We start from the raw sequence: 25,545 nt of genomic DNA on the forward strand, positions 1-25,545 counted from the left end.
CACCACAGGTGGACTCCAATTAAGCTGTATGAACATCTCAAGGATTATCAGTGGAAACAGGATGCACCTGAGTTCAATTTTGAGCTTCATGGCAAAGGCCGTGAATACTTATGTACATGTGATTTCTTAGTTTATTATTTTTAAATTAAATTTGCAAAAATCTCAAAAAAACTTTTTACACTACGTCATTATGGGGTATTGTGTGTAGAATTTTGAGAACAAAAATGAATTTATTCCATTTTGGAATAAGGCTGTAACATAACAAAATGTGGAAAAAGTGAAGCGTTGTGAATACTCTCCGGATGCAGTGTGTACAGCTGTCAGTGCTTATCATTCCCATTGTAAATCTATATGTCTAATGCAATGAAACGAGTTTACCAGCAGTCACAATATCGACACTGTAATGTGGAGCATAGTATGCCGACATGTTACTTAAAGCATTGTAACTGTGCAGGCACTATTCGTATGGTAAAGCATCATTGCTTACCCCCAAATAAAGGTTATGTTTTGTAAAAAAAAAAACAAAAAAAAAAACTTGAAGCCAGCAACGAACGTCCTCCTGTCTATGCTAATTTGAAAGTACAAAGGCCCTCATTCAGAGCCGTACGCTCTGAGCAGAGCGCACGCTCTGAATGAGGGCCGTCCTCCATAATTATGGAGCGTCCTCCTGGACGCTCGTATAGCTGTGGGTCAACACCCACAGCCTGTACGAGCGCGCAGGTTGATGGCCGCGATGGTCTTGACCATCGCCACTGCGAGCCGGAGCCTGCGGTTGAGTTTTTCAACCGCAAGGCCTGGAGTGATTTTGGCTCTATCAGAGCCAAAATCACTCCCACTGACATGCGTCGTGCGCATGCGCAGTGCACAACATCGACCCACTTGCGAGCGGACAGCGGCTTGCGAGTGGGTCTGAATCAGGCCCAAAGTTTCTATTCTCCCTTAAATATATAAAGAAGATCATGTTTGCCGTAAGGTTTTCATCCACTAAAAAAGCCAAATATTGTCCAAAATTGTCAGGTTGGCAGGATAGCAGCTGGAAAACGTCGGATAGTAGATAATCAGGACAGGTTTACCCGTGTAAGGACAGGTACAGTCTAGTAAAATGGAACGCCCATATTTTGATCAAAACAACCTGTGTTGAAGTGAATAATTTAGGCAGTGGTTAATGCTGGATACTCGCTGTACGATATATATCGTTCAGCCCGTAGGCCATGTTTGCACACGATCTATCTATGAATAATGTTCATAAATATATAGCGTCAGCCGTGCAGCACCACAGATGTGATATATCGTTCACATAAATCGTGCGCATCTGCGTGGGTTGCATGGACAACCGACCAACCCATGTGCTAGCCGCACGAACCACAGACAATGACATCACTATTAGTTTCTCTGGCCAGACATATCGGTCAGCTGATTAAGCGTGTATGCATAGGCGCATACTTGCAAATCGTACGGCCGGGCAAGTGTGCACCCCCCATAAGGATACACTACCGATTGTCCAGTCACGTCTGCAAACGGGTGAAAGGTGCATGGGGCAATTATAGGTGGACAAATGAGTACAGCCACATCACCTGTATGTATCGCATATAGATGACTAGACTGGACTGTAGGATTATCTCTGGCCAACTAGGGTGACGGGTATGTTCTGTTTTGTGATGCAATAAAACTGATATCCTTGCATGGATAGGCAAGGGACACAAGATCATCTGTGGGGCTCACGCAGAGTTGTAACGTGAAATCGACCGCAATTATATCCGCGTTGCTCGCACGGAAATAAATGCCCGTATGCGGAATTATAAGCATCTGTGCAAACGTGACGCCCAACTCTCCGTCTGCGTGATTTTATACTGTCGCTATTATCAGTGTGTACATGCACCTGTCCTATCCACGGTGTAAGAGCGCGATCTGCGTACGCACAACTCTGCGTAGCTCCTGGCCGCACACGCCCTCAGCGCATCTTCAGTACACTTAGCCTTCGTGCCAGCCATCTGTTGCCACCCATGCCCCTTCAGCCCCCTGTGGAAATGTAACTGAGTAGTATGCAACACTGAATCACCGGTTAATGCGTGCGCTCTGCTCCGGAGCAAGTGCAGTGCTCGCAACAGCAAGATTAGGACACAAAGTGCAACTCTGCATCGACCCCCTCCGTGTATTTCTGCGCTTAGGGCTTGATTCAGACCCGCTCGCAAGCGGGACGATGGTGGCCCAGTGCGCCCGCAAGTAGCACTCACTGCATGGCTCACTATAAAAGGGGCGGCTGTCGATGTTGATCAACAGCTTGCCCCATTTTGTAGGCGAACGCCTGCCGTTTGTGGGCGGCCCCACTGACATCACCAGTGATGTCAGTGGGAGAGCTTCCGGCTCTATTAGAGCCAGAAGCTCTCTGGGGCTTGCGGACACGAGACCCTACCACAAGGGTCTCGTCGCAAGCTCGTTGGTTGCGATGGTCTTGACCATCGCGACCATCATCCTGGCCTCTCGCAATAGCTGTGGGTGGTCACCCACAGCTATGCGAGCGGCCAGGAGGCCGCTCCAAAAAAAAAAAAAAATAAACGCCCTGATTCAGAGCGAGCACTCTGAATCAGGCCCTTAGATCTGAGTTTGCACATTTTCAGAAATTCTCTGGAAATAGTGGGAGATGTTGAGACTGTTAGAGAACCACTAAACCTAAATGATTAAACGGCTTGTTTAAAATAGCTATCACAAGTGTGTGTGTGTGTGTGTGTGTGTGTGTATATATTTCTGCTAACATTGGCTGTCTGTGGTGTCCATGATGTTACTGGCTGGAAGTCCCCCTAGTTCTGCTGAGCTTCTGAATTTTATGCTGACTGTACACTGGACGCTGTAATAGTTTGTACATCCGATGAACGATATATCGTCCCGGTCATCGACCTCGACCAGTGTGTACACCCGATATATCTGTGAACGGCGTCCTTCACAAACCTATTGTCGGCCGTGCAGCACGGCCGGTGCGAATTCTATCTTTTAGATATATATCGCGTGCATCTGCCGGTGTGTACTGACGACCGACTGACCCATATGCCGGCTGCAGGAACCGCTGACCATGGTGTCCCTTCCGGTTCCTGTGGCCAGACATGTTGGTCGGTAAATGTTTTGTATTACTGCATACAGACCAAATCGGTATTTGGGTCGGCTGGACGGCCGGACCGTCGGCCATGTTTGTACCCGGCAGTACACGGTATAAGTGAATATTAGATGCTCTTTTATATACACCAATCTGTATTTTTAGCTTTTAGATTCGTATCTGGATAATATAGTCTGGTTTCCTGCCACTGGTGCAGAGGAAGGGGATTGGTATATTACAGGGGTATACAGGATTTGTAATGTGATGGCTAAGCGGCTGGACCAGGGATAAGTGGGGGAACTTGATCAGTTCCTGCATGTCTGCATATCCTGCTCGGTACCGTCTGTTATTTGGTATTTGCCTACTCAGCTAGTTACTCTGACCACCTAACACTATGTCTTCCCAGCCTCTGACAATTACATACCTTTTATTTTGTCTTGCAGGTTCTATGTCTATACAAAGAAAAACAAAGTTATCATCTATGGACGTCTTAATACAAGCGCGCACCTAGTGGAGAGAGCCTCTCAGGTACAGGTTCTGGATGCTTGCCTCGCCCTGAAAAGCAGTGACGTGCGGTGAGGCCAATGGCTGGGGAGGCACACTCTGGAGCATGACAGGAGAGGCTCTGCCTCCCCTGCCTACCCTGACCGCACGTCCCTGCTGAATAGAATGTATGTTTCTATTAATGAAGAAATGAGGGCACTTACCTAGTTATCGTGTCTTAAATCAAGACGCGTTCTCTTCCCAAACATTAATTTGCGGGAACACAAAGTCGCAGGGGGCCAGGTCTTCACTGTACGGCGGATGACCCAGCTCCAGGATGCATTCAAGGGCCAGAAAATACGCCAGTGTCCTGGACTTGTGGGCAGGTGCATTATCGTGATGGAGTAAGGCACCACGAGCGCAAGTTCTTGGACAGTTTTTGAAAATGTTTTCCAGCACTTGCAACAGGCATTGGTTGGAGTACCAGTCCCCAGTGACGGTGCGCTGCTGCTCGAGTGGTACGGTAGCTACATGACCAGTTTTGACCACAAAAATAGCCACCATCTGCTTGCCCACGCTGAGCTCATTTTGGAACTTCTGTGTTGGCACACCTCCAACTGGGGTCCACTGGGCCGACTGAAATTTGTTCTCTGGGGACGAAACTGTAGATCCAGGAATCATCGCCACTGATGATCTCCCAGGCAGAGTTTGAGCGACCGCCATCAAACTTGGCCAGCATGTTGTGGCTCCTAGTCACCCAAGCCTCCTCCTGCTTTCAAGTCAGTACATGAGGCACTCAGCGTGCAGAAACCTTGCTCAGGCCAAGCTTTTTCGTTGAGTATCAAGCAAATGAATCCCGATGAGATGTCTGATCTCTTCCTTCTCTAACTTGGCTATGGTCACCCTGGTGTCCACCACAACTATGGCCCGTGTGGCAGCAATGTTGTCCTCGGTGATGGTGGACACAGGTCGGCCGCAGCGCTCTTGTCTTCCAGGGACCGTCTTCCCCGCGCCAAAATTCTGTAAACCGGTCGAACACTGTGGTTTGGGACGGTGCTTCCTCCCCAAAAGCAGCTCGCAGTCGGTGAAGACCCTCCTGCTGTCGCAGACCACTCTTGTAGTCATAGAAGATCTTGGATCTCCAGTGGCCTCTGTTGAGCTCCTTAATGGAGCATAGACACGGTCAGATCTGTCAGATGAACGATTTTACAAAAGATTTGAACTATTTTTGACTGCATTAAAATGAATGGAATCGTCCAAGTCTGACTGCAAACACATCAGATGTCAGATATCGTTATCTGACAATCGGGAACGCGCATCGTTCATCGTCCATCGTTCAGGCCTTATCAGATTTTCTTTCAGATATGAACGATTGAACAATTAACGATTTTCTTGAAGTGAACGAGTTGACTTCTTCGATGTGCAGTGCTGCTTTAGTTCTGTGCACTGAACATTAGTAAGAGGTTACAGTTGATAACCATACAGATTGTCTACTCTACCTATGCACTGTACATATATGAATTTATTGCACACCCCTCGTATTATATTGAAAATAAAACGCAGTGAATGAACACAATGTTGCCGTGTTATCAGTGCAATTTTGGCAGACCTCATAAAGATAAGTTTCTAGGAAGCGGGTGACTAAACTCAGGAATTGAAACCTTCAGATATGACTGTTAAATGAGCGTACAGTGAGTCCGATTTTTTTATTTTTTTTCCATCGCAACTTTGCTTTAAAAAAAAACAAAAAACTGCACATGGAGCTAGTGAATTTCAGCACACTGTTGTGTGCAGAAGATGTCAATTGGTGACTGCGCAGACGCTGGGTCAGGCACACAGAGGACGGTAGTGTGTACGGACGGATCGGCCTCTCGACGGAACGCTGTTTCCATGAATTTGAGCGTCTCTGGGCAGCGACCATATGACCGTACAGAACTGTTCCACCTCATGGGAGTGTCATGGGCGCATAGGCCGACTTCCTCGCCCGGTCGCAGCGTGAGGATGGAGGTGGGACGCCTGTATCTTTTGCCCCCCAGCACAGGGTGGGTGCAAGTACAGAGATTAATGATGGCAGCCGCGGACATAAAAACAGTGGGCAGATATGCTTCCACGTGGATCTTCGGCATACACTTTCCTTATATATGTTATGGAAATCCTATGCCGGTATTGTTAGTGTGGATTTTATTGCGCTGAAGAGTATAATCAAGCAAAATTATTTTCTAAAAATACCGTATTAGTCGGATTTATTAACTCCTCATTTTCATAGTGCAGAAGGATTTGGCTGTTGGCATACCATAGACGGTATAGGAAAAGCCACCTACATGCGACAGCGATTCTCCTTCCCCTGCTTCCTGTATCAGTGCTCAGCTCACTTCCTTACACTTGCCCTGACATTGCATCTCATGGCCCTGCTGCTGACCATTTTTCCAAACCTCAGGGGCAGTGTGCTTGGACATGATGGGGTAATGCAGTTCGGAATCACTAAACCTGTCAGACCTGAGTTATTATGACTGTCCCAGTGCACTTTGTCCAAGTGGTTCTATCTTCAGGATCTCTGCAACACAGGAATCCTACTGAGTTGGCTTTTATGTACATATTGCACATGTAACTCTGTAGTTTCCATCTGAGAGAAGGACAGGTGGGATCGTTATCGCTGCTGAAACTTTCCATATGACCTAGGGGTGCTAGCGATGCGCCAGGTGTCCCTGTCACCGCACCTCTGAAATCTTGTTTTCAGTACTGATTACTCAATAAATACATTTCCACGAGTAAGTTATGACATTAACGGTCTAAATCTGAGCCAGGCGTAGACGTATGTGTTGCCGCAATCACGCAGGCGACTTTATGGTGATGCCGCTACAAAGACCTTCCCTGTGCGTCCGATTGCGCAAAGACAGACGCCCGCTTGGTGCATCGCTCGGCGCAGTGTCTCCGTCAGAGTATGGCCGCCTATGTCTGAGGTTCAGGGTCATTGTACGCAGCCACTTTCAGCATATTTGCTGGAATACAATATCTGGCTGCTATTTTTCCATTATTTTTAAAAGTTGCGAAAATCAAACCCTATGACCCCCATATAACAGCCTCCGATACTTTGCTCCGGCCAATAACTGCTTCCAACACATCCCTGCTGTGTTATTTGCCACTATGGGGTGCATGATGACATCACCACTCTTTCACTCATGGCACGCAGGTCGCACACCGCACACTTTGCGTTACGTCCGTCATGCGCCGTTTCTGATCAAACTGGGAGCGCGCTTCATGAAAATATCCTGCAAAATTATCGTAATATCCTGCAAAAAACGCGCGTAATGTTAACCCACGAGCTCGGCGCGGAACCTGCGGCTAATTGAGGTCGGTCCCCACGGTCGGATACAATGAATCGGTCAGCACTGGCCTGGGACTTTGCTTTTCAGTGGAAATTAATTTGAATAACAACTTCCTCTTGGGTATAATTAACGTTTTGTGTATTTGTTCCCCTCTCTTAGTTAGTATTTTCTACTGGATTTTGGGGCTAATTCTAAGTTGAGAGTAAAGAAACTTTGCACCTGTACAATGCAAGGGGTGCATATACATTTCTTATTTTTACATGCAGGGTACATACCGGCAGCTTAATCCTTACACCGCAATTTACATGTCCGTTTGGACACCTCCCTCCCAAATATAAATCTCAGCGCGGTTTTGCCCAGGTACTCGCTCTTTTTTTTTTTTGCTTTGCTTCAAACGCCGAATCGGGACCGTGGCTTGTTCATACGCAGCCTTGATCAACAAAAATAGAACCGTTTAACTCTCCAAGCAGATGATAGTGAATCATTATAGGGTGTGTTGGTAAAACCAGTCGGGAGATGACCCCCCCCCCCCTTTGGATCTTTATGTGATGTGACTTTTCGCATAGACCCAGTGATGCTAAGGGGGGTATATTTACTAAAGTGCAGGTTTTCAGAAGTAGAGATGTTGCCCATAGCAACCAATCGGATTCTAGTAAGTGCTAGATAAATGTAAAGTAGAATCTGGTTGCTATGGGCAACATCTCCACTTTAAAAGCCCACACTTTAGTAAATATACCCCCTAGCATTGCAAAAAGTCACCTCACATGCAGACCCGAAGGGTAATCCTCTCCTGACCGCCCCTAGTAGTGAACCCGTCCTCTCTCAAGCCATCTGACTGATTTTCATACATTGTGGCCATCTTTGTACATGACTAATTTGGTCGGTCGTCCGGTGCCTGATGACAAGTAAAGAGCTGCAGCTTCCGCTCCAACATGGCGGCCCAAAGCGCCATCCTGAACAGGAGTGGCCTATTTACTGTTTGCAGGCCTTTCCCACCTAACTTGGTGTCCTTCTTAGTACCTTGCTGATATTTTTTATTTTTTTATTTTTATAAATCCCCGCAGAGCAGCATGGTGTGTATAGAATAAGGGTTATACAGAACAGATCACATCCCCATTATGCTGTGACAAGTTTGGGAAATCTCCACCTCTCGGGGACGATTCTGATTTGCACGCGGCCGCTAATGTCTGATCGCTACGTTACGCTCATGTGATAATCCGCCTTTGTATACTAAGAATCTGTGTGACTGCATGTGGAAGCCTGTCTCCCAAACTGTTCTTATTCCCGCAGCCGCCATCATTTCATGCCCACGAGACCGAAACAGTTCCGTGCGATCACAAGGTTGCTGCCCGCAAACGTGCCTTTGACAAATGCTGTGATCCGTCGATGGACGCATCAATCTGTACGCACTAGCGACACGGTCTTGTGTGGCGATTCCTTATTGGGCATGCGCATAAGCCGATCCTTGGCGCATGCGCGGTATGTTGGAATCCGCAAGACCTGTGCGCATTGCGACTTGCGCGTAACTCAATCTGGACCTCTTATGTATAAATGTCTGCCATTTTGATCGCTCTAAATAAAGGATATTTATGATTTATGCTAAATCTATATGCGATATTAAATGGCAATATTCTGCATCTGTATTATACTGGTATTTGCAATTGCTGTAATGCCTACGCTGATATAAGACCGGTTTGGAGAACAACCAACGTTATGAGCACATTTGTATATGGCCCTCCATAGTGTCGTGTGTTTGTGTGTTTTATTTATTTGTCCTCCGTGTATCCAAGGTGACATGTATGTAGGAATGCTGGTCAGCTGCTGTAGGCCAGTGTAGTGCTTGCAATGAATCATCTGACAGCTGATCGCAGACTTCTTCCTGTTTTTGTTGCTGTGACGGCTTATTATTTATTTATGAACCGTTTCTTATAAAGCGCAACATATTCCGTAGCGCTTTACAATTTGAAACAACTTGAATAGAACAAGACTGGGTTGTAAGAGACAGACCTAAAGGTAAGAGGGCCCTGCTCGCAAGCTTACACTCTATAGGGAAATAGGTGTTGATACACAAGGATAGGGGCTACATTTTGCAAAGTGGTCCAGCCCGATTGCAGAGGTTCTTGGTGAGTTGTATGATCCAATCACACTGGAAAGTTGGCCTAGGTGGGTCAGGAGGATGTGAACAAAAAGACTGTGGACCTCATTCAGACCCGCTCGCAAGCGGGTCGATGGTGAGGCCCTGCACACGCGCAGCGGCCGCAGTGCACGTGCGCAAGCCCCGGAGCGAGTGACAGATTCACTCGCTTCGGGGCTCGCTACAAAAGGGGCGGCCGCCGATGTTGATCGACGGCTCGCCCCGTTTTGTAGGCGGGGAGGGGGGGGGGGGGTGGCCGGACAAACTGAGGCGCTCCTGAAGGAACGCCTGCCGTTTGTAGGCGGCCCTACTGACAGCAGTGATGTCAGTAGGTAGCTTCCTGCTCTGTTACAGCAGGAAGCTACCTGGGGCTTGCAGGAGACGAGACCCGACCCCAAGGGTCTCGTTGCAAGCCACGATGGTCTCGACCATCACCTGGTCACTCGCTAAACTGTTTTTTAACTGTTCAGATGGATACTTTGTGAACAGAATACTTCCTGGATGGAAAGCGCAGCTCTCTTATACCCCTTTCAGACATACGAGCCGTGAAATTTCCTGCTAAGACCCGGGAATTTATCCTGGGCAAATTCCCGGGTATTTGGTCGAGACCCCCCCTTTCACACTACACTGTCTACCTGGGAAATTCCCAGGTAGACCCCTTTCAGACTTAAGCCGGGTTTTTCTGCTTACCTGCCTCTCCTCTTCTGTCTACTCCTCCTAGCCTATCCCCTCTCTGGCTGCCGCTGATGTCATCATTGGGCTGCCGGAAGCCGGCCAATCAAAATGCTGCATTTTTTTTATTATTTAATTATTTGTTTTAATTCTTTTATTGCCCTGGTGGTCCAGTGGGAGTGCGGGTAGCCTGCTATTGCTGAGACCAGTCGGCGGTCTCCAGCGCTGGCGGGTCTCCCCAGCGTCTGGCTGGGGTCCTGTGTCGCTGACTCCATCTACAGCGACACAGCCACTGGCGCGGGGGGTGGTGAGCGGCAGTGCTGAGCGTCCTATAGGACGCTCTACGCTGGCAACTCTGTAAAAGCTGCTTGGTGCAGCCCGGCAGTAGTAAATTCCCGGGTAGCACCATTCAGACATGAGCAGGGTAAATTACCGGGACTTAAGTCCCGGGAAAAACCCTGGTCTATTGAAGGGTCGGCTACCTTTTCAGACGTATGCGGCTACCCGGGAATTTGGCTGAGGCAGGCCAAATTCCGGGGATTCTCGATATGTCTGAAAGGGGTATTAGCCACAAACCTCAGACGGCTGGATTTCATCCAGGTTTGCCTGGATGAGAGAGTTAGGCTTAGGCTGTTGGAGGGGTGATTTACGCTGTGGGAGGGGAGGGTTAGCGTTAGGCTGCAGGGGAGGGTTAGGAGGAGGGTAAGGGTTAGAGTTTCTAACCAAATTCTGCCGGGATTCTGACTGTTGGGATCCCATCGATTTACATTCAGATGCCTTTCGGCGTCCATGCAAGTGGAAATTTTCGCCAATTCGTTCTGAAACAAACAAATGGATTCTGTACTTGTTGAGAAGTTTCAGCAGGACATGAATCCTTTTTCGTTTCCACGTATCCGCACCTGGATTTTTTTTCTTCCAATACTGACCTTTTACAGTGCACAGATCCAAAGTCTCCACCGCCGTGGTGCCTGCTGAATACTGGTGCCGTTATTTATGGTATATTGTGTCACCAGTGCTGCTGGGTTTTTCAAAATGGGTATTTAGAAAGGACTTTGCCCCTGCAGGACACTTATGTTTATTGACTTGTACTTGCTCTGCTGCAAATCTTATTTATCACTGTACATACGGTACTTTCCCTTTTTGTATCTGTTTTTTTTAGTTGGGTATTTTTGTAATCGTGTAGAGGTATTTATCTCCGTTGCCTGTATTAAAAGCACCTATTATTTGCACTGTACAGAGGGGACATTTTCATCCCTCAGATATTGCGTTTTTTTCTCCCAGCTTGTTAAGGTCAAAGCATTTTTTTAACGTGTGTCAACAAAGCCTAGTAAATGCGCTCTCATGCTGGCGAACCAAATATGCGCGTGAACAAGCCTGTACACACACACACACACGGGGTGGTGCAGAGTCTGTTGTCTTTTTTGTATTTGCTCACCCTTTGCATGTATGGAACTAAGAGGGAGATGTATTATTAGGTCACTTTTTGGCCACTGGAATGGAAGAGAGAAAATCCCATTCGCTGATATCCGCAAGTCCGTAGAGCATCAACTTTTTGGTCGCCCCTAGTGTGCATGAATGAGATCTTACAAAAATCACGAGATCTCCTACACAGGTGGACGCCATCACGCCGATTTAAAAGTCAGACACCACTGGGCTCAGTACACATACCGGCAGGTAATCCTTCCGATTTATGTGAAAAAACTATAAGACACAAGAAGTTTTTTAAGAAGAGCTTCTGGATTACAACTGTAAGGCGATGGTCGTGTTGCTACATCTATGCAGAAAACTTAAATTATTCTCTACGGTAACTGCTTTAATACATGTTGGCGATCGATATAAGTGTAACTGCACAAGATCTTGCGCATTCTACAATTTATCTATTGATGACCCATCTCGCCCCTAAATGTGTATATTCGTAGGCTGCCCACAGTTTTGTTGTCCTACTCTCCCTTAACTTGACCTACGTGCGAGTACCCCATTACTCACTCCTCTTGTAAGTACTGGTCTTGCATACGTTCGACTCGGGAGCGTGCACAGCGCAAAAACAATCAAGATACGCCCTCAAAACCGACTTGCGTTCCAGTCCGTACCAGCCCCATGGTGTTCCCATCACTCTGAATGTTGTCTGCTACGTTTAAAAGCTTTAAATCTCTATAAAAATATAATGGAGTTCTATGAAATCATTTAGAGCTTTTTTCAATTAGCAGTGAGGCTCCGTATATAGCCCTGCGAGCTGTTTCTGCGCACATTACTGGCGATGAATGACATCCGCGCACTCTGCTACAGAGAAGTTTGAGGCGTATTCATGTCATGCTTGTGCTTTTTAATGCTTTGCTCACAATGAGAACACAGTACAAGGTTTTATCTAAGCTGCTGTTAGAAGCAAGGCTGCCCAACCTGTTTCTGTACCCCTGCAGTATGCTGCATGTCAGGTCAGAGCTCCTTTCTCTGCAAACCTGCATTCAGTTAGGCCGCGCACACACACAGACCTGCATTCAGTTAGGCCGCACACACACACAGACCGCATTTCAGTTAGGCCGCGCACACACAAACCTGCATTCAGTTAGGCCGCGCACACACACAGACCTGCATTCAGTTAGGCCGCGCACACACAGACCTGCATTCAGTTAGGCCGCGCACACACACAGACCTGCATTCAGTTAGGCCGCGCACACACAGACCTGCATTCAGTTAGGCCGCGCACACACACAGACCTGCATTCAGTTAGGCCGCGCACACACACAGACCTGCATTCAGTTAGGCCGCGCACACACACAGACCTGCATTCAGTTAGGCCGCGCACACACAGACCTGCATTCAGTTAGGCCGCGCACACACACAGACCTGCATTCAGTTAGGCCGCGCACACACACAGACCTGCATTCAGTTAGGCCGCGCACACACACAGACCTGCATTCAGTTAGGCCGCGCACACACACAGACCTGCATTCAGTTAGGCCGCGCACACACAGACCTGCATTCAGTTAGGCCGCGCACACACACAGACCTGCATTCAGTTAGGCCGCGCACACACAGACCTGCATTCAGTTAGGCCGCGCACACACACAGACCTGCATTCAGTTAGGCCGCACACACACACAGACCGCATTTCAGTTAGGCCGCGCACACACAAACCTGCATTCAGTTAGGCCGCGCACACACAGACCGCATTTCAGTTGCAATTGTTAACGTCAGTAAAAACGCACGTCTAACCCATTGCCTGCGATACTGGCTTGATGGGCAATTTACTAGCATTTTAAAGTTGATTTGTAGTCTTCAGATGCGTGGAAACTTGCCAAATGCAGAGAAATAGTAACAGTGTACCAAAAACACCCCGGCGATTTCATCATTGGCGGACCTTTTACACATCGCATGTAAAACACGCAATGCCAAATGCCAGCTACCACACTGTATCTCAGACACTGGCAGTAAGAGCCTGGCAGACAGCCAGAATCTAAATTGAATCTCCATGGCATCAATACAGCTTGTACAGAAACCAAAACTAAATTAGGCTGATATCGTCTTTCAGTTCATTCTTTTTTTTTTATTGCTGCATACACCATTGCATGGAGGTGAGGGGAACAGCTGTGGATTCTGTATTTTACCTGTGTCCCTATGAACTGCATCTTACGACTCTTCTTTATGGTCCTAGGTGTGAGGACTTTCTCTGCATCTGGGAGTCACCAGAATCTCCTGGCTGTGAGTAAGTGAGACGATGATTCACCCTCTGTTACTACCCTGTCTTGTTGTGTCCCTAAGTGTACACCGCAACAGAATATGCCATTGCTATACCAATAACTTAATACATAAAAAAACAAACAAACACACTCCTTGTGATATAATACTTAAGGGTGACTTAATACTTAACGTAGGACACAAGTCAATGGTACAGGCAGCATTAGAAAAAGCAAACTACATATTATAGTGATTTGTACCTAATGGGTTCCTTTTACTATTCTGGTTTACTGGCTGTTCTTAACCTGAAGACTACTTTATTAGAAAGCAGAGAATACAAGTGTGTCCTCATACACCTAGCGGCTATACCCCATAGGGTGTGAGACTGAGGCGCTCCAAGAGGTGCACTGTACCGTACTTTTCTTTAAACTTTGTCTTATTCACATCGTCAAATGCAGAGTAACACTGCTCCTAATGTACTGGAGGTGCTGGGATGCTACTTGAACCGCACAGGGAATTCTATTTCAAACCCGTACAAAGTCGCTTATGAAGCACAGCGGAACTCTGCGTGAGAAAAAGCCGGCAGCCACCGCATTGGAGCCGTTCGTGTAAAGATTCAGACTGATTTACTAATGTCGCATGTCAAATTGATCCGTGTATTCTAGACATGTAGTATTGTCGCTCCCAATTGTTTTATATATGCGAATAAGAGCGAGAAAGACACTTGGCCTGAACAAATCACCCAGCACCAGGCGCGCCGAGAGTGTATATTTCGCGCTACTAGAGCAGCAGAGCATTGAGGACACACATCTATAAGTCAGAAGGGCCACAGGTGCTTTGAAGTCTCTTGTGAGGACAGCAGAAGGTGTCTTGATTCCTGTTTGATATACATGGACAAATTAGGACTTTATAGCTCAGGTATATTCATAATAAGCAGCCATAGACGTTGCTTAAGATTGTCTACTCTACTGTAGATTCCTTTTTCTTTTTTTTCCCACACAAAATGGCATTTGTATTGTTACAGTGTTAACATGTATTTTCAGTTCATATGCAATACTGCTTTTTTCCATGTATTTTATTTGCATTTTGCTAGCTGATCGTTAGGCTGATACAGAGAGTGAGAACATTAATCTGTCAACCTGCTGTCTTAGCACTCTAATAACATGAGATCATTTCCTTTATTTGTTTTTGCCATTTTGCATAAAATGTGGGGAGGGGGCTATATGTACAGTCACACGTCTGTGTGGTCCGGTCCCTAAGGCCATTGAGTAAATTTTCCATCGTGGTGTGAATAGGCAATGAATCAGGATTTCCAGGGCGTAATAACTATAAAACATATACCTGGTAAATCAAAGTTAACTAAACTATGGGTCGCTAGTGGTTATTGAACTACAGGCTCCAGCATGCTTTTGCAGTCCAACACATGCCTTGTAGTTCCATGTAGCTATAGAGCTATGGGCTAGATAACCTTGTTCTGAGGCTGGTGGGGCAATCTGGAAAAGCTAGGTGTCTACTGCTGACCTACGCATTTCACCAGACTGGGCTAAACGCGTAGGGTTATCTTCAGTCTGGTGCAGAAAGGGATCATTGTGACTAAGATCTCCTCTTCTTCATTCCAAAGTGCGCTTTTCGCATGGCTGCTGCAACCGCATCAATTGCTTCCCCGCCTGCTTCGTTAGACCTGAACCAGCCGGGCTTCAAGAAAGAAATTCTCGGGACCAAGCTAGAAGTGAAATACCTCTGCTCCGACTGCAAGAATATCCTTCGTAGACCATTCCAGGCCCAGTGCGGACATAGGTACTGCTCCCACTGCCTGAGGAAGATCATTAGGTGAGTGATGCAAAGTATCTGGGGCAGTTGAATGGGATAGTGCTAGCACAGAGGTTCCCAGACTCCGTCATTAAAGTCCACATTTTAAGGAATCCATGCTTGAGCACAGGTGACGTAGCTTCTCAGTCAATTTGATTTATACCTCTGGGCTCAAGCATGGATATCCTTAAAACCTGGATTGTAATGGTAGTTTGGGAACCTCTGAGCTAGCATAACTTTTTTTTGGAAAAGACACTGGGTACACATCCTTTTTTCTGGGGGGCTAGATAAGGGGTTTTCAAATGCGGTGCTCCAGCTGCGTGGAACTAGACATCCCAGCTAGCATAATGCGGGACTTGTCCTTTTGTGTGGGTACGGACTGACGACAGGGGAACAATGGACCTCTGTGCCGCTTCTTGGCTCAGAGGTATAAGGGGGGAACTCCATTGCCGGCAAGGGGTGTGAATTGCTGTTGCCGCTGCGTTTAAACGCTGGCATCGGTAGCCCGTCTCGCATCCTTTGCCTGGCCGAATGCTGGATTTGCACAAAAGTGTTCGCTACCCTATGGGGTTTCCATGAAAGAGCGGCAGTTGCCACACAGATTCAGTCAGGTGAACGGATTCGTCCTTAATTGAATTCTCCCCCAAGTCTCTTCCTGTCTGTTGGGTAATGGGAGGGGAACCGGTTTCACAATACTGGTGGCCATGACTTCCTGTCCTGCCATCTACAGACCCCAATGTAAATGGTGCCCGGTGCAGGATGATTGTTAACCTTCCCAGTGTTGGTACAACATACAGCGCTGTAACTATGGCTTGTTCAGGTTAGAGGATTAGTCCGTGGCGACCAGCTAAAGCTGTACCAGCACCTGCCTGATCCCAATGCCGAATGTCTAAAAATCAGCGATTTACAGAAATGTTTTAGGAAAATTTGCTCTGTATGCCTATTGGCTTTTGATTTATTACCTGCATTACTGACCGTAGATGCCTCCTTCAATTGTACCATGACTAACCAAGCAACATACAAATAACCTTCTTGCGCAGAATGGCGTATGTCCATCTGGTTCCATAAGCATTGCAGAAAAATATAAAGTGATTGCAGACGGATCAAATATATTTTCCTTTCATATAAATCCCAATAGATGTAGGATAAGGGAAAGTGCTGTAACTCTGTTGCCCCTTGTCGGTGTGTTGGGGGCACTCCGTCTGCCCGAGTGACCGCTACGCGGGCCGGGTGAGATGGTGAGAAGCACGGTATTCCCAACTGTCATTGTTCCTCACCGTTCCCTCTGTGATTCCCTCTCAGCTCCGGACCGCAGAAGTGCATCGCGTGTATACAAGAAGGCTTATTCGAGGAAGGCGTCTCCATTTTAGAAAGCAGCACCGTAAGTTGTACATGGCATAAGATTAATTTAAGACACAAATTAAGCAGTGACCATTGCATATATGTGATTGTAAATGTGTTTTTTAGGGTGGGAAATCCTGAAGTTTTTTTTTTTTATATATATTTCTGAAATGAGCTCTAGTGAAAATGGAGACGTTGCACTCTAATAACATTCTAAAGCTGGCCATAAGCTGCACCAGACCAGCCGACAGGGTTAGAGCCGACTGCCCGGTGGTCCGTATGCTGCACAATGTATCGAGGTGATCTCCTTTCACAGCCCGGGCCGGCGGAATGATGGTCGGATTTGTATGAAAACCATACATCAGCCGTTTTCCGTCTGTAAGCGATCGTCCTTCAGTAGCGTACACAGGGCTGATCGCAGATTCCCGATTATCGGGAATCTCTGCAGGCGCACGACCTGTTCTGCAGGACCCGTTCTGTGCATGTGCAGAACGGGTACTGTGAAATCGCACGTGCCCCCTTGTGCCTCTGCCTGTTTGACAGGCAGAGGTGTTTGCAGGACGGGGATGGCTTGCATTCCTGGAAACAGGGGTGTCACCTCCGTTTACCAGGAGTTGCAAGGCCAGGATCTGTGTCTATGGACGCAGACTTTTTGGCCTCGCAGGCTGACAGGACCCAGCCAGGCTGCGGTAAGTTCAGCTACCATAGCCTGACCAAAGGGCCGACCATCGTGACCGATGATTGCAATAGTGACCCCAGGCTGCGACTTCGGTCGCAGTGCTGGGATCGCAGGTTACAGCAAGGAGGCGTCAGACACATCCTGCAACATTTGCATTTTTTTTTCAGGACGGAATTGTGCAGCCACTTGTGTGCGTCTTTACAATTCCATCCTCTGCTTAATCGGGCCCGCAGACCGATGGTCGGTCGATGATCGTGCAGTGTATGGCCAGCTTAAGGCTGAGGCTGCTTGTGAGACTGGATTGGAGTAACCTCGATTGGAAAATGTTTATTGTGTATATACTGTATAGTACGAGTGCGCTCACTTGAAACTAACCTTGACATTCCTGGCTGCACTAGCGTGTATGTAATGTACACACAACATACATAGCTACATGCCATACATGGGTGGAAGCCTAAAATTAATTTGTTCCAAGACTGAGCGCATCAACCCAGAATAGCCACAACACAAGTCTGGTTCCAGCAGACAGTCTCTCTTTAACGCACTTATCAGGTATTCATAAGTGGATTAACCGTGCATTAACCGAAGACGGGTGTGACCCAGCCCTGAGAGTTAAAAGTCCACTAAAGATACATTTTTAAAGTTAAAGGACCAAGGGCCTGGTGCAGAGTTGTACACTATTGCGCAGACGCCGCTACTCTGCAGTAATATACTATTGCCGCAGGAGGTGGTGTCTTGTGAAAATAGACTCCTCTTGCCGGGTTCTACGATCCACAGCTGCGTCCGAGGACACATGCATCGTATCACTCCGCGTGACCATCGGTCATCTGAGTAACCTCCTGGCCTGTGGTTATACGCTGCTGGCCAAGCCACTGGCTCCAGCATGCCGGGAAAACGGGGTCAAACCGTTTTCTGGGACGCAGCCTGACGCCGCCCCCCGCTCTGTCCCCAAACGGCCTAAAGACCAGATCTGCGGAACATATATATCATATTAGAAAAGGGCTAGCATCGCATCCTTTATCAGAACATTTTTCCCTTTAAGCATGCTAAATGTGAGGGCCATATAAAGCGTTTTCTGGGAATCCAACAAATAAAAGCCAACTGGAAAAATAAAAGTACAGAAAAAAACATTAGCACAGAAAGAAATGAGATGGATATTCGAACTTAGGGTCTCATTCAGATCCGCTCGCGAGCGCTGGACGCTCGCAAGCGGGTCGATGGTACCTCCGTCGTGCGCATGCGCGAGACCCGTCGCTTGGGGTCTCGCACCAAAGGGGGTGTGCTGTCGATGGTGATTGACAGCACGCCCCCTTTGGTGGGCGTGGCTGCCCAGACGGAGGCGTTCCCATGGGAACGCCTACCGTCTGGGGTCGGCCCCACTGACATCACTAGTCTTGACCATCGCGACCATCATCATGGACGCTCGCATAAGCTGTGGGTGGTCACCCACAGCTATGCGAGCGTCCAGGAGGCCGCACCAATTTTAGGTAGGCCGGCCCTGATTCAGAGCGAGCGCTCTGGTCAAAGCGTCCGGCTCTGAATCAGGCCCTTAACTCACTATGGGACATAATGTTGACTTTGAATTAAAATGGTTTTTAGATTGATATTTTATGAACCTGTTTTTAATTTAGTATTTTCTTCTTAATTTTTTATGCTCATTTGAAGATCTTCGATACGGAGTTATTGAGTGTGGAAACCCTCTCCTCTGGTATTAGGGTAAGACTCTGTTGGAATTCAAAGTACGACAGTAGATTCACAGGTTGGAGGAGAGGAGAGTACCACTCTTCCAAGTATGGATAAGATCGGGAAATACTATATCCCCACTGAAATTCCATCACCGTATTTAAAGTTTTGCCCAAATCAAAGATGGCGATCGTCTAGAATAAAGGTCGCCAAGGGAGCGGACGCATGAATAAGAAGCTGTGATTAAGACATGAACATCATTTCCGGGCTCCTTACACACTTAAAAGTATTTTCTATAAGAAACCAGAAAAATGGCGACGAGAACCGGAAGACGCATTTTTCCGGCTCCAGGTGGACCGCATATGGAACGCAGAAGTTGCGGACAGGAAGCAATCACAACATGAAGATAGATTGATACCAGGGGTATTTAAACCCCCGTTCGTGATGGTATGTCATCCGTTCTTGAAAAAGGTTTTACACCGAAACGCGTTGCACGGAGGACATATCAGGAATCAGTGGATTGGAATATCCCCACCGGTTTGTGGTTGGAAACGCTCTCTGCGGTGGTGGTTGGAAACGCTCTCTCCAGCCCGGGACCTTTGCCATTACAGGCTAGCCCACCGCAGCACCATAAACGGGATGAGAGAACTATATGATTGTATCACCATCCATTGACTGGAAATCTTCGCACGGTGTCACTTTCCTTCCTATACCCACATTGGAGGTATGGTTTCATGGGAAAGAATGTCATTGCACTGTGCCACTTTTCTTATGAAACCCTATTGTTGCTATTTGTCTAATTGTTATGGTACTGTGCTACTTTACCCATCGGAACCATTGAATTTTATGTACCTTTTATGCACCAGGTCACTTTAGACTGCCAATTGCACCTATTGTGTCATTATCCTATTTTTAAAATATTTTTCTCTGTGTGTTTTTGCTGAATAAATTTTACAACTTTCATACATCTTAAGATAGCGCCGACACCTATAACTTTATTGGTTGGTTGGACGCAAACGGCCACAGCCATCGGGTTTGCGCACAGCTCTGAATCGGGCTCTAAGATGCAGCATCGGTCGTCGCAGATCCTTCGCCCATCGCAGTCCCGCAGAACGGGCGTGGGTACTGAGACGCTGGAGCCATATTTCTTGCGCCCCAGAAAGGATCGCGACACGCTACCTCCCCCAAACGCTCCCTGTCTGTCAATCACACTGCGAGTAAACAGTCGCTGTGTAGGACTACGGTAATGGTCCTTGATGCATGAGGTTACTGAATCCCACCAATCCATAAATGTCGTCGGTGCGTTCACCTCTGGCTCGGGCCCTCAGGGACCCATCTTATTAGTTTTGCTGGTTTATTACTTTTGTTGGGTTTTAGACACAATAATTATCATTTCTCAGGGTCGCTCTTTGCGGCAATAAGAGTTTTATATACCGCCATGATGTAACAAAATACAAATGCCCAGCGACTGTGGCGTATGGGCCATCCACTGATGGCGCATATGTGAGTGATGAGCGGACGCCTCTCTCAGTAACTTTCGCAGAGGGTAGCCTATAGGCTACAATGGGTTAACGCCAGTGGTTACCGGAGCTAAGATCGGGGAACGCTTTGCGTTCTGGAGCTTGGTAACTTCGGCAGTTATGGGGGATCGCAGCAGATTTCGGGCCGCTCTAGATACATTCAAGAGATCCTTAATATTTGCAGGTGCCCCTCGAAAATAGGTGTTTTGGAGGATCTCCTGCAAATATTCTTTGGTAAATGGGCCCCTAAAGCTAAAAATAGAACCAAACTTTGCTTGTACTGGATCTGAAACCCATGGTGGTGGCCGTTCCACTCTCTCCTGAGGAGTCATTATTGTACTTATTGGTTCAGCCCAATTGATTGTTTTTACTTTAAAAGGCAGCAATCTCCTGTGGCAAGCAATACATTGCACGGTGGTATAGATATTATTATACATGACACTCTGGCTCTGTTCTTATCCACTATTCAAGGTGCTAGCCCAGAGCCGTACTCCTTATGTCAGACAGGCACTGAGATAAAGCACGTTGAATTCTGCCTTGTTGAAATGAATATCAATATCGCAGTCCAGCCGTCGGAAAGCGGCGATTTATCACCTCCTTACTAAGTCCTGGAGAAGACGTCCTGCCTCTCTCCACGTGTTCCCAGGTATTTGTTCTGCTCTTGCCCGCCATGCGGATCGGTCTCCAGCATTCTCCTATAGCCTGCCGCCAATCCGGCTCTAGGTCTCCCTCTAGAGGTGGGTGCGCGTCATCATCCGAAACTTAAGGGACCGGTCAGCTGAAGTCAAGATCTGCCTGCCTAAGCAGCACTATGGCTGCTTAGTGCCGCCAGATATTAGGTCCCTTTGCCATGCTCCAGCGTTCCTGTTACTGAGTGTATTCCTGTGTGCCACATCCTGCTCATTCCTGATCATAGCATCTGTGTGTGATCTTGACCTGTTTGCCAGTCTCCTCTCTTACAAACCATTGCTAGTGACCTCATCCTTCTACTGGTCCGACCATTGTTTTGGGTCATGACTTTGCATCGTGTCTCTGAGTCTCTACAACTGTAGAGATGCGTGTAGGGCAGGGGTGGGCAATAAGCGGCCATCCAACTGTTGTTGAACTACAAATCCCAGCATGCATTGCAACATTTTTAGCATGTCCAAATAGCAAACCTGTGGCAGGGCATGCTGGGATTGTGGGGGGGGGCGGCTAGTGTAGGGGATCAACGTGCTCACGGCGGGGGTGCTCTGTTCCTCACCTTGGCACTGCCAGTGCAAATCCCTCACTAACTAAGAGCCTTAGTGGCTACATAAATGTGAAGCATTTGCAAAAGGCAGTTGTAGAATAGTGCACAACACTGTTCATCTAACAGCCCTCCTGTTCATCTTACTGGAGCGTGGAAGTTGTCTTATGCTGGCAATACACGAGCACGATTTTGGGCTGATTGCCTGATTTTCGACGCACCGTAAGATGAATCGTGTAAAAATCGTGCATTTTTTTTTTCCCTTTAAGTAGGATACGATCTGATGCGCGCTCCCGCTGCTCCTAAAACGTATCGTATGATGCGTCGTATTCGTATGCTGATCGTGCCATGTTTTTCACCATGCGATGCATCGAAATGACCGCTGTCATTTCGTTGGCATTTTGAAGAATAATGCTCAGTTTTCCAGCAGGCACACAATCGATTGTAACGTGAGATCTTATGTACATCGTGGGTCCAAAGAGCGTTCAGGACTGCCAGGAAGCTGCCGAGGAGTTCAAGGGAAATCGTAAGATGAATCTTCTCTTATGCTGGTCGTACTAGTGTATGGCCAGCCTTACAGTACAAATTGTAGTATTTCAATGACATTAATGTGTTACAAAGTGACATTTTCTCTGTACAAAACACATCCTTTAGTTATGTGTTCTCCTGATCTCTGTGCACCATGCCCCGTCTCCCTGCCTTATATAGTACAGAACACCAGAACTTTGCTTTTTTTTTTCTTCTGTGCTTTACAATAATTTTAAGCTTTTTTTTTTTTTTTTTTGTTTGTTTCTAACCAATATTTGTGAATGTGCAAAACAAAAGGGTGTGGGGTGGGAACAAGATGGCTGGAGGAGTAACAGCAAAAAGGGTAACGGAAAATAAAAGCTGGAGCAGCATAGTAATTGTAATTATAGGCTAATCCTAACTCTAACCTCCCCTTGGTTCCTAACCCTCCCCCCAAGTGCCTAAACCTAACATTAGCCTTAGCCTAACCATAATCCTCCCCTAGGGCCTAACCCTAATGGCCGGTACATACTAGGCGATATGTCGGTCGGTTCGGACGGCACATCGGCAACATAGTCTAGTGTGTACACTCAATGTCACTGATGATGCTCCCGCGCATCGTCAGCAATGTCGCAACCGGACGGGTGACATAGTCAGTGAGGGAAATGCTGCCGAATGCAGCATGGCTCCCGCCGTCGCGATGTAGCTCCCGACATTAGCAAGTGTGTATGCACTTGCCGATGCCGGGACCCCCGCCGGGGTCCCATTGCATGATCGGTTGGATCGTTAAATGTGTGCCCAGATTAACTGCCCCCTCCTGGCAGCCTAACCCTCAGCCAAGTCCCTAACCTTAAAAATGGTGAAAAAATATGTTGACCATTTTTGTATTTCTTTCAACAGTTTACACTGTCGACCTTTTTTGCCTGTCGAACCATTACCTGTTGACCATCTGGTGTCACCTATCTTTACATTGTTGATCTTTCATCCATATACCCATTGGTGTTGGGCATCGATAGCATGAAGCCATTAATAGTTTGACCCACTAGCCCAATTGGAGGGTACGTAACTTTGTGGCTCTTGACATGCTGGGCAGCGAGTCATCACAGGAGGCGGGGCTTCACATGTCCTATCGGGGGCGGTGCTAAGCTCCGTGTCCCTGAGGTGGGGAAGAAGTAAATTAAATAAAAAAAAAACTCTCCAGCCTCTTTGCCATTGAAGACATAGAACCATTGGATCTCCACCATCAATTGGAAAACCATTGACCATCAGGGCCAAACCATCGATGGTTGCTAACCAAGGGAATAATGAAAGTGAAAGCAAGAATGAATAGACAATATAGGAATGGCCATCGAAGGGTTAAGCATCAATGGTCTCCATTAATAGTGACAATGGTACTTGGCAACGATGGCATGAAATCATTGATGGTTTAAACCATCAATGGACATTTCTGCTTTGTCGCACACTAGGCAGTGGGATAATCAGGGGAGGGAATGGGGCTTCCTGGGTTGTGATGCTCTGGGCAGCCGGAGGTGGTGGTGCTTTGCCTAAGCTCCATGTCCTCGGTGCTGGGGTAGAAGAAAAAATAAAGAAATCGCTGTGCTCCCTGCCATCAATGGCAGAGAACCATCGTCTTTCTGCCATCAGTGGCAGAGAACAGTTTGATCCCCGCCATCGATGGCACAACCATTGACAGCCAGCATCCTCAGTAATGTTACCGGTTCCTAGTGAATGGATAGGCAGCATCCTCGGTGATGTGACTGGCTCCTAGTGAAGGTGTAGACCGTGTTCTCAGTGATCTCATTGATTCCTGATAGATGTATAGACTGGGGGGTTTTTTTGTTTGTTTTTTTAGATCTCCCATAAAATGGCTTCCTCCACTGTGGGACTCAATAATGTCAGTGGTTTCCAGTTATTTGCTAGGCTGCATTCTAGTGAATTTCATTTCAGCCAACAAAATGGCTGCCCCCACTGTGTGTATATGCAACAGGTACCGTTTAGGTTGTTTGAGATCATTTCAGTACACTTCTTATTTGACAGGTCATTTAAGTATGAATAACCCAATGTTACTGTATAGTGTCACGATCGTGTGCTAATTCTGCTCATGGTTCCTAGGCATTTCCAGATAATGCAGCGCGCCGAGAGGTGGAGAGCCTGCCCTCAGTCTGCAACAACAGTGGCTGCACCTGGAGAGGGACAATTAAGGAGTATGAGGTGAGAACCACATTACTCTCCCAGCACCTGCCAGTTTCTGCAGTGCGGCAACTTTCAGCACCTCGGTTACCGGAGAACCCCCCCCCCCCCTTTACAATCTAGCTAAGAAACGTTCTTCTCTTCTGCTTTCCTTACTGCCAGTACAAGTGGACAAATATAGCCCTGGAATCTCCGAAAAGACTATTTCTGGATCCTATATTTGTAATTGTTCAATGTAAATATTAACATAGAGCATGTGTAAAAATATTCTTGTTGCGTGACTAACTTCTGTGCTAGTAAAGCTGCCTGCAGACTTTATCTATCAGTACAGTTTCCATTGTTTTTCCCCATAAACCCCTTCTCTTTTCCCAGAGCACTCCTGTTAATCTTACTGAGTACTGAGAATTCTCTTACAATACAAAGGGGCCCATTTATCAACAAGTTTTATCATACGCAATGAGTTTTAAAACTTGTTGAATATGATAACGGTGCTCCAGCCAATCATCTCCCAACTGTCATTTTTCAAACAGATGTCTGTTGGGAGCTGATTGGCTGGAGCACCATTTATTATGCGCAACGAGTTTTAAAACTCTGGGCCGTATTCAGTTTGGAGCGAAAAGTCAGAGGCCGGACTTTTCGCCGTCAAAAAAATTATTGCGCGCATATTCAATTCCAAATCGGAAAAAAAACGGAACCCAGCGAAAACTAATTCTGCGAAAGGTCCTCTAATTTTTTGGAGAAATCAGCCTGACGCCCCCTAAAAGATGCTCTGACATTGGGGTTCACTATGGGTACCCCCGATTAGCCCTGCTGAAGGTATTTGGGGTCTTTGGACTCAATAGGAGCTATTTAGCGTCTTTGGGACAGCGGTGAAGAATAGCATTTAGCCACTTTTTTAGGGAGAAAATAAGTAGTCCCATCAAATTTGGGGTACATGAAAATGGGGTACATGCATATTTTAAAGTTGCTAAAGTCAAGCATTAAAAAGTGCCCAAAACGCACCTTCAGCCAGTACCTGAAATCCAAAAAACACCTCCCCCATAATTGCAGCACCCCCCACCCCAAAGACTATTTCGCTAGATTTTGAATTTGTAACCCCACTTTGAACTTTTTCGCCCACTTTGTCAAAGTGCTTTCTTGGGTGTCCTTTGTGGGGGTTTTTGCATTTTTTGCCGCAGTTAGCGTCAAGGGGGGTGTAAAAAGGGTTTAG

At 47.0% G+C, this 25,545-nt stretch overlaps 1 protein-coding gene across 2 annotated transcripts in view; it reads left to right on the plus strand.

The window, feature by feature from the left end:
* Window positions 1-25,545, plus strand: part of TRAF2 (TNF receptor associated factor 2) — a 69,216-nt gene that overhangs the window by 16,992 nt on the left and 26,679 nt on the right. Inside the window, exons 2-6 of one of the 2 annotated variants that reach the window (XM_088459193.1) lie at window positions 3,532-3,616; window positions 13,356-13,406; window positions 15,000-15,208; window positions 16,490-16,568; window positions 24,258-24,356. In XM_088459193.1, the coding sequence (XP_088315319.1) occupies window positions 15,012-15,208; window positions 16,490-16,568; window positions 24,258-24,356 (375 nt within the window). In that variant the 5' untranslated portion in view covers window positions 3,532-3,616; window positions 13,356-13,406; window positions 15,000-15,011. The remainder of the gene's footprint in view (window positions 1-3,531; window positions 3,617-13,355; window positions 13,407-14,999; window positions 15,209-16,489; window positions 16,569-24,257; window positions 24,357-25,545) is intronic. The other variant, XM_088459194.1, reaches the window with a different exon arrangement.

The sequence above is a fragment of the Taudactylus pleione genome, unplaced genomic scaffold (genome assembly GCF_031769625.1).
Source record: "Taudactylus pleione unplaced genomic scaffold, aTauple2 ptg000897l, whole genome shotgun sequence".
Classification (NCBI taxonomy): Eukaryota; Metazoa; Chordata; class Amphibia; order Anura; family Myobatrachidae; genus Taudactylus; species Taudactylus pleione.